Source organism: Malurus melanocephalus, unplaced genomic scaffold (assembly GCF_030028575.1).
Source record: "Malurus melanocephalus ecotype Western Australia unplaced genomic scaffold, MMel_1.1 scaffold_59, whole genome shotgun sequence".
Lineage (NCBI taxonomy): Eukaryota > Metazoa > Chordata > Aves > Passeriformes > Maluridae > Malurus > Malurus melanocephalus.
In genome coordinates, this window is record NW_026623291.1 from 2,447,377 (window position 1) to 2,459,102 (window position 11,726).

The following is an 11,726-nucleotide window of genomic DNA, read 5'->3' on the forward strand; positions in this document are numbered from 1 at the left end:
CCGGGACACCCTTCCTGCACCCCACCGATGGTGCGGAGCCTGCCGCACCGCCGGGACGGGGCTTGGAACAGCCGGGATGGGGCTTGGGACCTGCTCGGTGGGACTGGTTCTGCTGGAATGGGGCTTGGGCCGACCGGGAGAGGGGCTGGTCTGACCGGGAAGGGGCTCGGACCGGTTGGGATGGGGCTGGACCAGCTGGGAAAGGGCTTGGAGCAGTTGGAATGGGGCCGGGCTGGGTCCAAATGGGGCTTGGATCCTTAGGAGGGTGGTGATGGGATGGAGCTGGGGAAGGGATTCTGCTCTGGCTGGGGAGGCTGGTCCAGCTGGGATCAGGCTGTTGTGGTTGGGATGAGGCTTAGAGCTGGCTGGGATGGGGCTTGGGATGTGGCTGGTCCTGAGGGAGAGGGCTGGGGTCTGTCCCTGCCTTGGGACTCTGGAGGGTGTCGCTTTGGGTAGCAGGGTGTCAGGAACAGGTCCATCTGTTGAAGGTCCATCTGAAGGACCTGCTGACCCCGGTGGTGTTCCCAGGCTGGCAGCAGGAATTGCCCCTCGCTGCCCCACTGGCTGGGACTGGCATGAGTGCCACCAGGAGCTGCTCTATCAGCAATGGTGATTTCCCTTATCTGCTSGTATTTGCTGGAGGATTAGAGTGAGGATGAGATTAGCTGTGCCTTTCCTGCACCCCCACTTGCCCAGGCTGCTCCTTCACTGCCAGCTCTCCCCTAGGAAGGGACATRCACCTGTCTGTAATTGCTGTGGGATGGGGGCAAAGGGAGAAGAAATAATCCTAAATCAGCTGCTGAATTTGTTCTCCTCCATCCTGAAGGGGGAGAAATCAGGAGTAGGATTTGTCATCTTGTCTCTCCCTGCATCCTTGCTTGTCACTGCTGCTTCCCTGCTTTCCATGGATGGGTGGTAAGCACCCATAGCACCAGCTGAGCTCCTGCCCTGGCTATTCCCTGGATTGCTCTGCACTTCCTCCCAGACTGAACACTGAGCACTGAGCCCAGGCTTGGCTATCTTGGAATGCTGGAAATGATGTTGCTTTCTCCTGGAATTGGGTCYCCGTTGTTTAATAAACCCCGTTGTTTAATAAACTTCAGGGAAGTCATTCCCAGTTTCATGGTAAAATTGCGTGGCCTTGCCTTCCCGGCAGAGCTTCTGGAGGGCAACCCTTAGACTTTGTTCAGGGTGTCCTTGTGGAAGCAGTGCTCTCCTTTGATGTCCCTGGGATTACACCCTCAGTTCTCTGCTGAATCACCTCAGGGGCAAGATCTCTCAGTGGCTTGCAGGGAGCAAAGTCAGCAGCACAAGGAGGCTTTTCCCTGCCCTCTCAGCTCCCAGATGGAGCTCAGCTTTGCTGAAGGTGTGTGGGGATTAAGGGGAGCTGAAGAGCCSAGTGGGATTTCTGCTGGTTATCCAGGGATTAGCTCATCTTCGTGCACGTGYCTGTGCTCCACCATGCGTTCCCAGAATTGTGCTCCGTTGGATTTTGCCTTGTGTTAAGCCTCCATCATTCCTGCTGAGTTGCAGAAGGGTGGGAAAAGGTTTCCTCACCCTTTTGGAGCCAGGTCCAGCCTGGCATCAAGTAGGGAGCACAGAGCAGGTGCAGAATTTACAAACAAACCCACCAGATTCCCACCAAAGGGGAAGACAGATGGAGCCTGCCTGGGCTTGGAATTCAGTGGGGGAAATCCTTCAGGCTTCTTGAGCAGAACAGCAGGTGCAGAGGTGATGGGGAAGGCAGTGACCCCCGAGCTGAGGTGGRGAGCAGCAGGCACTGGCTGCAGGCAGAGCTGTGGCCCCTTCCCCCTCACTCCTGCTTTGGCTGCTGTGCAGGGGTTGCGTAGTTGGAAGGAGCTGAGCTGCTTTTTGCCTGCCCAGACCTGACACCTGCGGCACAGGGGATTGTTTGGGTGGGGGTTATGTTTGGGGGGACTTTTCCTGAAAATGGGAAAGAACAGCCAGGATAGGGCCTCAGCACCGTGCCATCACTCAGTGATGCCGAGACGTGTCGAGCTCTTGGGCACCTTTTCTGACACAAGTTTTGAGCCCCCCATCCTCACTTTGCTGCTGCTGAGCTGCTCAAATATCCCCAGTCCTGGTCACTTGAGCTCGTGCTGGCTTTTCTTCAAAGCCCTGCGACTCATCCCTCCCTCAGAGGGTCTGTCCACCCCCTCCCTGTGCCCCTCTCCAGCTCAGGTGTCAGCACTTGGGGTTCCCCGCTCTGCAGGGGCCTGCTCGGGGGTGTTGGGAAGGTTTGGARCCAGGGTTTGGAGCAGCTGGGATGTGCTGGTGAGAGCAGATGCTTGTGCTGCTGCTGTCTGGCTTGTGTTGAGGGTGCCTGAACCTGGGATGAGCATGAGCTGCAGGGAAGCTGGAAAAACCCTGTWTTAGTTCCATCCACACAGCAAAGGTGTGGGGAGCATCTTTCTGAGGGTGTTTGGATCTTTTTGGGCTGAGGTGTGGATGTTGCTGGTGGGGACCAGGTGGCTCCTGCCTCCATCTCCTCTCCAAGGATGAAGGCATGTCTCTCTCCTTGAAATGCCACAAAGTGGGGATGTGCTGGAACCCTGCTGGGGCAGAGAGCTCAGGGGTGAGCCCCATAGACTGKCACAGGTCCCTGGCACAGAGAAAGCTGTGTGTGCCACGGGCAGCATGGCTGGGCTGAAGCTGGAGGAGTTTCCCAGGRCTTTGCTCCATGAGGAGATGGTTCCTCTGGGAGGATGTTCTTTGGGAGAGGAGACAGCTGAGGCTCCTCCATCATGTCACATCTTCAGGTACAGGTCTGATGGAGCTTCTGAGTAGGCAGAGGGCAGAAYATTCCTTAATCCCCAGCTGACTCTGAGCCCTTCCCTGGCAGATTTTCCCCCGGGCGCTGTCCTGTGCTGTTCTGCTGCTCCTGCTCGTGGCTGTGCTGAGCAGAGGCAGGAGGTGCAGCATCGCCAAAATCCTCCGGCAGTACCGTGCCGTCATCTTCCATGAGATCCAGAACCTGGTGAGCTCTGCTGGCAGCACTGGGGAAGGGGCTGTGCTTAAATGGGGGATTCTTACTCCAAGGGGGAGGCCCCGATCCTGCGAGGTGCTGGATCTTCTTGCTTTATTTCTCCAGAAAAACCTGACAGGGTCCGTGTACAGGAGCGGGAGGGCCGGGCCCGCTTGTCGATCGGACAAGGTGAGCACTGAGGGACGCGGGGCTGGGGCTGGGGCATGGGCTGAGCCCCCAGGGAGCCTCCGTCCCTGCCGGGCCCTGCGCTTCTCTGCAGGACCWGAAGATCCTGCTGACCATCTACAACATCAGCCTGTCCCTGCGGGAGGGGCCGGCCCTGCGGGGCCCCGAGGAGCTGGCGGTCTGGAGGGTGGCCAGGAACACCGACTTCGTGCTGCGGGAGAACTGCAGGAAAATCACCAAGGTAGGAGGTGCTCTGCTTCCAGCCCCGCGGCGGCTCCCAGGGCTGTGCCTGTTGAATGTTCTCCTGGCTGCCCTGGAGGAGTCTCCAGGCTCTGCCTGCAGGTTCTGGGAGCTGGGGAATGCTGGTGGCACATCCACCGTGGTGAGCTTTAGCTCAGCCAGGGAGGGGAGTTCGGTTGTGGCAGCACGGGACAGGCTGAGGGGGTTTAGCACCAAATCCAAGTTGTTTTTTTCACCCGTGTCGTGGTGCCATGGCTGGTGGGAGCACAGGGTCTTGTCCTGATGGGATTCTCACACTGTAGGGGCATTTACCCAGTCCTCTTCTTGTTCCTGGGTGCTCATAGGCAAGAATTGGGATTTCTCCCAAAAGGCCTGGTCTGGGTTCCTCTGGCATCCCCGAACTTCTGTCGGGGAAACCCCATCCAGGAGGATTGCTCTGGCAGCACCAGCAATTCATTAACCACAGGGAAAGCCCAGGGCAGGGAAATGCCAGCTCCCAGCTCTGCCTGGCCCTGGCACGGTGCTGGGGCTGTCCCCCTGCTGGGGACATTGGCTGGGGACAGCCCCTCCTGGGGTTTGCTGCTGTGGGACGGAGCTGCTGCTGCTCTGGACACCTGGCCCGGTGTCTGTGGATGTGCTATGGGGAGCACGCTGCCAGCTCAGGCAGCGACAGCCACCCCTGGGGACTCTCGGGGACCTGAAACCCATGTCCTTGCCATGGCCATGGGCAGTTTGGCCCCCTCAGCCTTGCAGAGTCTGCGTGCGGTGGATTTTGTCCCCTGACTAACGTGTCTGTGGTGCGGGGGGGTTTCTGCTCCCTCCCKGGGCACACGGACCGCAGAGCCCACGGCGCAGCGCCCCGGCACAGCCCCGGCACGGGGCACCCGGCCGCAGGAGGAAGCAGCTGCGGGACATCGGGAGGAAGGTGGAGCGGCTGGCGACCTGCTGGGAGAAGCTCAATGCCCTGCACGCCCCTCGCCAARCCCCCTGGGACTCGTAGGGACGCCCTCGCCGCCCGCCGGGGGRGATGTGCTGCTCCAGCGCCAGCGGYTCCTTTGGAAASCTGGGACAAASCCAGCCCTGAGGGCAGCGGGGCTGCTGCCAGCAGATGCCCGAGCTGAACTCATCCTCCTGCTTCAAGCGGTGCCCAGGGACCGGATCCGCCACCCGTGGTTGGGGCTGGCAGGTCGGTTTGCTGTGGGATGGCTGTGGCGGAAACCTGGAGCTCCAGAAACACTGGGAAGAAGAATGGAAAGAACCGAAAATAGAAAGTGAAGCGTGGATTGTGCCTCACTCCTGGCCCTGCGGCACCGGCTGTGCTCTTGGGGACAACGGGTGTGTTTTGGGGCAGAAAAAACACATGGAAAAATGGTTCTGGGGGCTCTGCTGAGTGTGGGATCACCCGCAGGGCTCKGAGGGTGTCTGGGCTGTGGACAGGGACAGGGGTCCCTGAGGCAYTGCTGGGACCTGCAGAGCAGCCGGGCACCCGCAGGGCACAGGGAAATCAGGGTGCATCACTTGGGAAGCCCAGGGAGTTCTGGTATCCAAAAATCCAAGGCAGGAGCGGGGGCTCGAGGCCAAGGCTCAGGAATGTGGCAGGGCTGGAACTGCGGGTTCCCCAGCGGGGAGGCAATGCTGGGGTGTGGGGTGAGGTGAAGGGCATCCTCCTTTGTCTCTGTGCCCTGCCAGCACCCCGTCTGTGATCTCCACTGCTCTGTAGGGCAGCAAACGGCCTCTGGGAAGCCAGAAATAAAACCTTTCCTTCTCTGGAAGCACTTGGGGYGCTTTATCTGGTGATCCAGGGCCTCTTGTGCTGTGGAGGGAGCTGGCASAGTGCAGGGCTGGGCATGGGGGAAGCCCAGTCAGGAACCCACAGCAGCGGGGACACTGTGGCATCCTCCCTCTGCTCACTCTGCCTGCATTCCTGATGTGTGAGCCGTGGAAGGCAGGAGCTGCTTTCTCGGAAGGATTTCCCGGGAAATTTCCAGTATTTCCCTGGAARGTGTGYCTSTGCCTCAGTTTCCCCRGGCTGTGGATGCTGTCGCAGCCCTGAGCGGGGATGGCTGTGGAGGACACGAGATGGCAGCAGCGGGCTGCGAGCGGAGCCGGGCACTGCCCACGGCCGCACCGGCATCGTCCCCACCGAGCCTGGGCCACCGAGCCCGGYCCGGGCAGTGGCCACGGGGGCAGGGAGTGCTGCCGGTGAGGGGGACACCCACCCCTGTGCCGGGAGGGGTTGGGGGACGGCTTYCCCCAGGGGTTTCTGTGGGGTTCAAACCGGGCGGGGGAATTCAGGGAGGGGAGGGCAGGGAATGCTCAGGGGTCCTTGCTCACCCCCTGCCTCTGGAATTGGGCTGGAAGGAGCTGGAAGGGCTGCACAGCCGGGGCGGTGGGTGGAGGAGAGCCCCGGGGTGTGGCAGGGTGCAGGGATTTGCTGGGGCAGGACTGGGACACTGGTTTGGGGGTGACAGCAGGGGATGCAGCTCTTTTGGGGTCCCTGGAAGGTGCCGTCTGCCACAGCTCAGCACATCCCAGTGCCAGAGGGCTCCCGGTGCCATGCTCCTCCCCAGTTGGCCCCATCCTGCCGGGGCTCCTTCCTCTCAGCTCCRTCCTCCTCCTCGGGAGCGAGCGCTGCTCTTTCTGCTGCCTCCACTGGAGGTTTTGCTCTGGTTTAGCTCCCACATTCATTTTTTTTTTTTATTCCCCCTCCTTTATCCCAACTGCCACCCCTCCAGAGCCCGCTAGCATCCCAAAATAGCCCTGTTGACGCTTGATATCCCATGGATGGGGCTGGGGGACGCGGCGGGACCTGATAGCTCATGCACCACAGGATCGGGACGGCGCTTGGGGCAGGGTGGCTCCCAGCCTTTTTCTTTATCGAGGCTGGAGCAAAGTCCCCCCTCGMAGTGACCCGTCAGCACCTTCCCAGATAAACCAGAGCAAAAACCACCTCCCTTTACTCCCCTYCCCTCCCAGGCAGCTGCTGCCGGGCTGGGAACCCGGTGGGGCAGCAGGAATGAGTGCATGGAAAGGAAGGAAAGAGTGAAGGAAGAAGCAACAGGGAGGGAGGAGGAAAAACGAGGTCGAAGCCATGGTGGAATCACAGCAAAAACAGCCGGAAAAAGGAAACAGGCCCTGAAAAGTCAAATAAAAATAGCAGAGAGGCGAACCCAAGTGTGCAGCACATGGGAGTGAGCGCATTTCCTTCGAGGGCAGCACCGCACACTCCCGGCTGCTCTGGGGGGGCCGCTCTGATGTGGCTYCAGCTGCTGCCATGGTCCCCCCAGTCCCCCCGAGCTGTGCCAGCCACTTGGCAGCAGCTCAGCACCCAGGGGTGCCTCTCTCGGGGTCCCTGTGTGCCCCTGGGCTGCAGGGRTGTGGCAAAGGCTGCACACGGGTGYCAGAGCTCGGGGGATGCAGGGCTTGGGGGCTCYTGGCAGTGCCCACCCCCTCCTTGTGCCCTGTGCCACCGGCGCCGCTTTGCCAGATGCATCCGAGCGCTGTGCGAGCAGCACAATCTCGGCTTCCTCCCCTCCCTGCTTGTTTTGCAATCACAGCAGGGTCCCGCTGGGAGCTGGGGGTTGGTGGAGGGGCTGCGGGGACAGGGATGGGGGCGAGGATGGGGGCTGGTGCTCCTTGCCAGGACCAGTGGGCTCCACCCCGATGCGGCTTTGGGCTGAGCGAAGAGGCAGCAGCAGAACCCAGCGTGGGGGGCTCAGTTCTGGGGGATCAGAGTGGGGTGCAGTGCCCAGGGGCTGTGCTGCAGATCCTCACCGGGGCCCTGTGCCCAGGGGCTGTGCCTGGGGAGCTTTGCTGGGGTCCACACTGGGGGACCATGCTTGGGGACCGTGCTGGGGCTCCACAAAAGCACATTTCACCCCTCCTCACCACCGCTGTCCTGCTGARACGCAGCTGTCCCCGAGCCACCACCATCTGGGGGTACCAACAGCCCCCCTTGGCTCTGGGGGACCCTTGCCCACTGAACCCCCTGCTTCAATCCTCAGTCCCTTTGCAGCGGGGCTGGGGGCCCAAGCCCTGGCAGCCCTGGCACACGCAGGCTGTGTCTGATGGAGCAGAGCAGCGTTTTGTTCTCTCCCCATCTCCCCGCAGCTCGGTGAAGCTGCTGAAAGCCCAGATTTACAGTGTGATAAACGCTGGAGGCTCTGCTAAATATCTGACTGCTCCATCCTTTGGAGAGCGACCGCTTTGGAGGAGCGGGGAGCACCGGGCAGCACACCCGGAGGCAGAGCAGCGGGTCCCAGGGAAGAGGGATGGCCGGGACTGGGGCTGATGGAACTGTGCCGTGACCCAGGTGGGTCCCAGCACCCCTGGCCATGGGTCACTGGGCGCCTGAGCCCTTCTGGCCAGCAGGAAAGCACTGACCCCCATCATTTCTTGGGCCTCTTGCTGGGTTTGGAGCATCTGCCGACCAGATTGTGCCGCGGCGTGCCGGGGTGCCCGTGCCAGGACATGCCAGCCGGGAGGCGGGGTGTGCCCGGCCCCAGCTCCGGGTGCGCTCCCTCCCCGAGCCCTCATCTCTCGCTCCCCTACTGGGTGCCGCGGGCTGCTCAGCGGGAGCCTGCGTCCTCATCCTCGCTGGGAAGGGCTGGGAGATGCTGAAAAGCGGCTCTGCCTGCTCCGCTGTCTCCGACAGCGAGGGGCTCGCAGCCTCGGGGCTGTCCCTGCATGAGGGTGTGAGTGAGTGAGTGAGTGAGTGCTGGGATGTGCGCGCACGGATGTGTCTGTGCATGTGTGTCCGTGCATCACATGTGTGTGTACCTGTGTGTTTGCTCATGTGTGTACCTGTGTGTGTGTCCGTGTGTCCGTGCATCACACGTGTGTGCATGTCCATGTGTGTCCGTGCATCACATGTGTGTGTACGTGTGTGTTTGCTCATGTCTGTACCTGTGTGTGTCCGTGTGTCCGTGCATCACACGTGCGTGCGTACCTCTGTCCATGCATTACACGTGTGTGTGTGTGTCCATGTGTGTCCGTGCATCACATGTGTGTGTGTGTCCATGTATGTCTGTGCATCACATGTGTGTGTACATGTGTGTGTGACCATGTGTGTACCTGTGTGTGTCCATGCACCACACGTGTGTACTTGTGTGTGTGTCCATGTGTGTCTGAGCACACACGCGGTGCTGTGAGTGCATGCAGGGCTGTGCACACACGCGTGTGTGATTACAGGTGTGTACACACGTGTGTCTCCTCTCCACGGCCGTTTCCCGATCCGGGGCTGCAGCCGCTGTCCCCGGGCCCCTCCTGCCGTGCCGGGGCTGCCCTCGGAGCCAGCCGGGCTCAAACGGGGGCAGCCGGCGGGGCTGGGATGCCGGGCTCAGCGGGAGCGCCGGCTCCCTCGGAGGCTGGATGCTGCCGATCCGGCCCGATGGTATCGCGGCTCCCCGGGCGGCTGCCGGCTCCGGYGGCTCTCGGCACCCAGCAGGAGCCGGGCAGCGCTCAGGGACCCGGCCCCCGCTCCGATGGCTCCGCTCTGTCATGGGGCACATCCACACCGAGCTGCCAAGAAGCTGGGGGGCTGCTGGGGCTCGGCTGGGGACGTGGGGACCGAGCTGCCTCCCGCCCCCGTGGCCCCTGGCCCCGCTGCTCAGCCCGCAGCATCCTGCGCCGGGGCCCATTGTTCGGCCGCGCCGGGCTGCGGGGCAGGATTTCTTTGTCAGAGCTCGGCAATATTTTATTCTAACAATTAACCAAACACGCCCGGGCCCCCAAGCCTGTTTGTGATTATTGGAGGGCGAATTCCCCAGCCTCTCTCCCTCTTGGTGCTGGCTCCGCCTGGGGCTGCACCGGGTGGAAGGGATCCAGCCCCTCTCCCACCCGCTCAGGGTTGGGGACCCCCAGCCGCGCCGACAGCCCCCCACTCCTGCAGCCAGCGCTGGGGGAYTCGGTGGCCTCGACCCCCTCGGGAGCCCGCGAGCATCGCCCGCATTGTCTCGGCAGCAGCGGGATCCGAGGGGGCGCAGGGGCAGCGGTGATTCATGGCAGGGGGGATGTGAATCACAGCCCTCGCTCTCCGGGCAGGATGCGGCCCCGCGCTCCCAGCTTGCCGCATGCCAGCCCTGGACCGCAGGCTTTGTCCTCCGCAGGGTGGAAGCGGCTYGCTGCCCGTGGTGGGATGGGATGGGGCCGCTGCTCTTCCTGGGATGTTGGCGCAGCTTTCCCAGCTCCAGCTTCGGGGTGGGATGAGGGTGCTGTGGGCTGCGGGTGCCTCCTGCATCYTGGCTCTCTCCGAGGCTCCTCGCCRTGCTTGGGCAGCATCCTCATCGCCGCACCATTGGTAAAAACAGTTGGCGCTTCCCCCTGCAAACTCTCCCGGAGACTGAAATGCYCAGCGCAGGTTATCAAATCCCCATAAAGTCCTTTGCTTGGGCCGTCTCCTTGCTGCTGCAATTCCACGCTGCAGGCCATGGATGCTGAGCTCCTGTCCTGCAGCCGCGGCCTGAGCCTGCAGCCCCGTCCAGGTGCTGCCCGCTGTGGGCAGGGCGGTCTGGAGCCGAGGGTCGGGGTGGGCCCTGCGGGTGATGCTGCTCTCTGAGAGTGAAGCAGCGGGAGCCAGTGCCCTGCAGAGCCACACTCTGGGCTCGCTGGGGGCTCGCAGCCATCCCTAGGGAGATACCCTGAGCAGGTCGTTTCGCTGGCTGCTGCCGAAAATGAAACTGTGTAGTTTTCATCTTTTCTATCTACCCTAGATTCTGGGATGTTGAGCCACTCGGACACATCAGGGGGTTTTCAGCCGCAGGGTGGGAGGATGGAGAGGGGAGCAGCGCTGCGGTGCTGACCCAGCTGTGCCGGCATCCTCGACAGCTGGAGCCAGGCACGGGACAGGAGTGAGGGCAGGCAGCATCTTCCTTTTGCTGTTCCTGCCGGCGACATTCCCTGGCCCTCCCTGTGGCTGCACTGTCTAAACCTGCTCCTTCAGAGCCAGGGCTCCYTCCTCAGCGCTGCTGTCTGGCCCCGGGCTCTCAGCCTGATCCTGGATCTTAAAATACAGCGCGTCATCGAAGCAGAGGCGCTCGGGCGGCTGGGCCAGGCAGGGGAGCCGGAGGGCGGCCCCGGTGAGCAGCCCGGCGAGCAGCGAGGCGCCGATGGCCACCGCCAGCCCCGCTGCCTGGCACAGCGCCTGCCCGCCCGCCCCGCGGCCACCCCACTGTCCCTCCAGCACCTCGCTGGCATTGCCCCCAGTGGGGGACAGAGAGGATTGGGACCCGGAGGTGTCCTTGGATGCCACCAGGACGGCCACAACGCTGGCTGCGGCACCGAGGATGCCGGGCAAGCCGTGGAGGTTGTGGATGCCGCACTGGTCGTGGAGTGTGAGCTTCCTCCCCAGGAGCGGGGTCAGGAAGCTGAAGCCAAGGACACACACCACGGCTGAGAGGCTGCCCAGGGCAAGAGCGGCCACTGGTGGCATGGCCATGTCGGCCACCGCGCCGATGGCCACCCCGCCGGCCAGGCTGCCGTTCTGCAGGTGGCCGAGGCTGAGCTTGCCGTCCCTCTCCAGCAGGCTGGAGGCCACCACGGTGGTAACGGCGCTGGCACTCATGGCCAGGAGGGTGTTCAGGATGGCGCGGTGCTGGGCATCGCCCGGCTGGCAGGGGACGGCCACGAAGCTGGGCCAGAAAACCCAGAGGATGAGCATCCCCACCAGGGACATGAGGTCAGAGCGGGCTGTTGGGGTCTCCTTAGGGTGCAGCGGCTGCTTSGCTGCCCTGAACAGAGCCTTGGACACGCCAAGGCCGAAATAGCAGGAGAAGACGTGGATGGTGATGGTGCCGCCCACATCCAGAACGCCCAGGCAGGTGACAATGAGCCACTCGCTGGCCAGGTARACGGGGATTTCACAGGTGGCCATGGCGAGCAGCTGGCAGGGACTGGCCCTGCCCAGGATGGCCCCCACGGAGATGAGCACTGTCACGGCAGCAAACTCMGAGATGAGGACTTTGTGGAGGTCCAGGTGGACCTGGCCATGGTGGAAGTGGTGGAGCAGGCCCTGCAGCACCAGCGCCCATTGCATGGAGAAGTTGAGCAGGAGGAAGTTGTGGGTGAGGGCACTGAACCCATAGCGGGGCAGGAAGGCCAGCAGGAGCCCCAGCCCCACCACCAGCATCACCTGGATGTCCTGGAAGAAGGGGAAGGTGCTGTAGACCCCATTGGCCACCAAGTTGGTATCCTCTGCCTGCGCCGAAGGCTCATCATAGGTGACGAAGAGGGCGAAGAAGAGAAGCAGGGCACCCTGGAAAAGCCCCAGGAAGAGGGGCAGGAGGCGACGGGGATGGGTGGAAGGTGACACAGCCAT

General features: G+C 62.5%; 2 protein-coding genes across 2 annotated transcripts; one reads left to right on the top strand and one right to left on the bottom strand.

The window, feature by feature from the left end:
* Positions 1–2,848: 2,848 nt before the first annotated feature.
* On the top strand, positions 2,849–5,151 carry CUNH20orf204 (chromosome unknown C20orf204 homolog; the record flags this gene model as incomplete). Its single annotated transcript, XM_057365879.1, has 4 exons — positions 2,849–2,998; positions 3,113–3,175; positions 3,267–3,413; positions 4,254–5,151. Coding segments are annotated over 4 exons (519 nt in total), but the record flags the coding sequence as incomplete, so codon positions are not given.
* A 5,183-nt stretch (positions 5,152–10,334) lies between these two features.
* On the bottom strand, positions 10,335–11,726 carry LOC130573459 (ammonium transporter Rh type A-like). The gene has a single exon (XM_057365895.1). It carries the CDS (start codon positions 11,724–11,726, stop codon positions 10,335–10,337), a length of 1,392 nt encoding a protein of 463 aa, XP_057221878.1.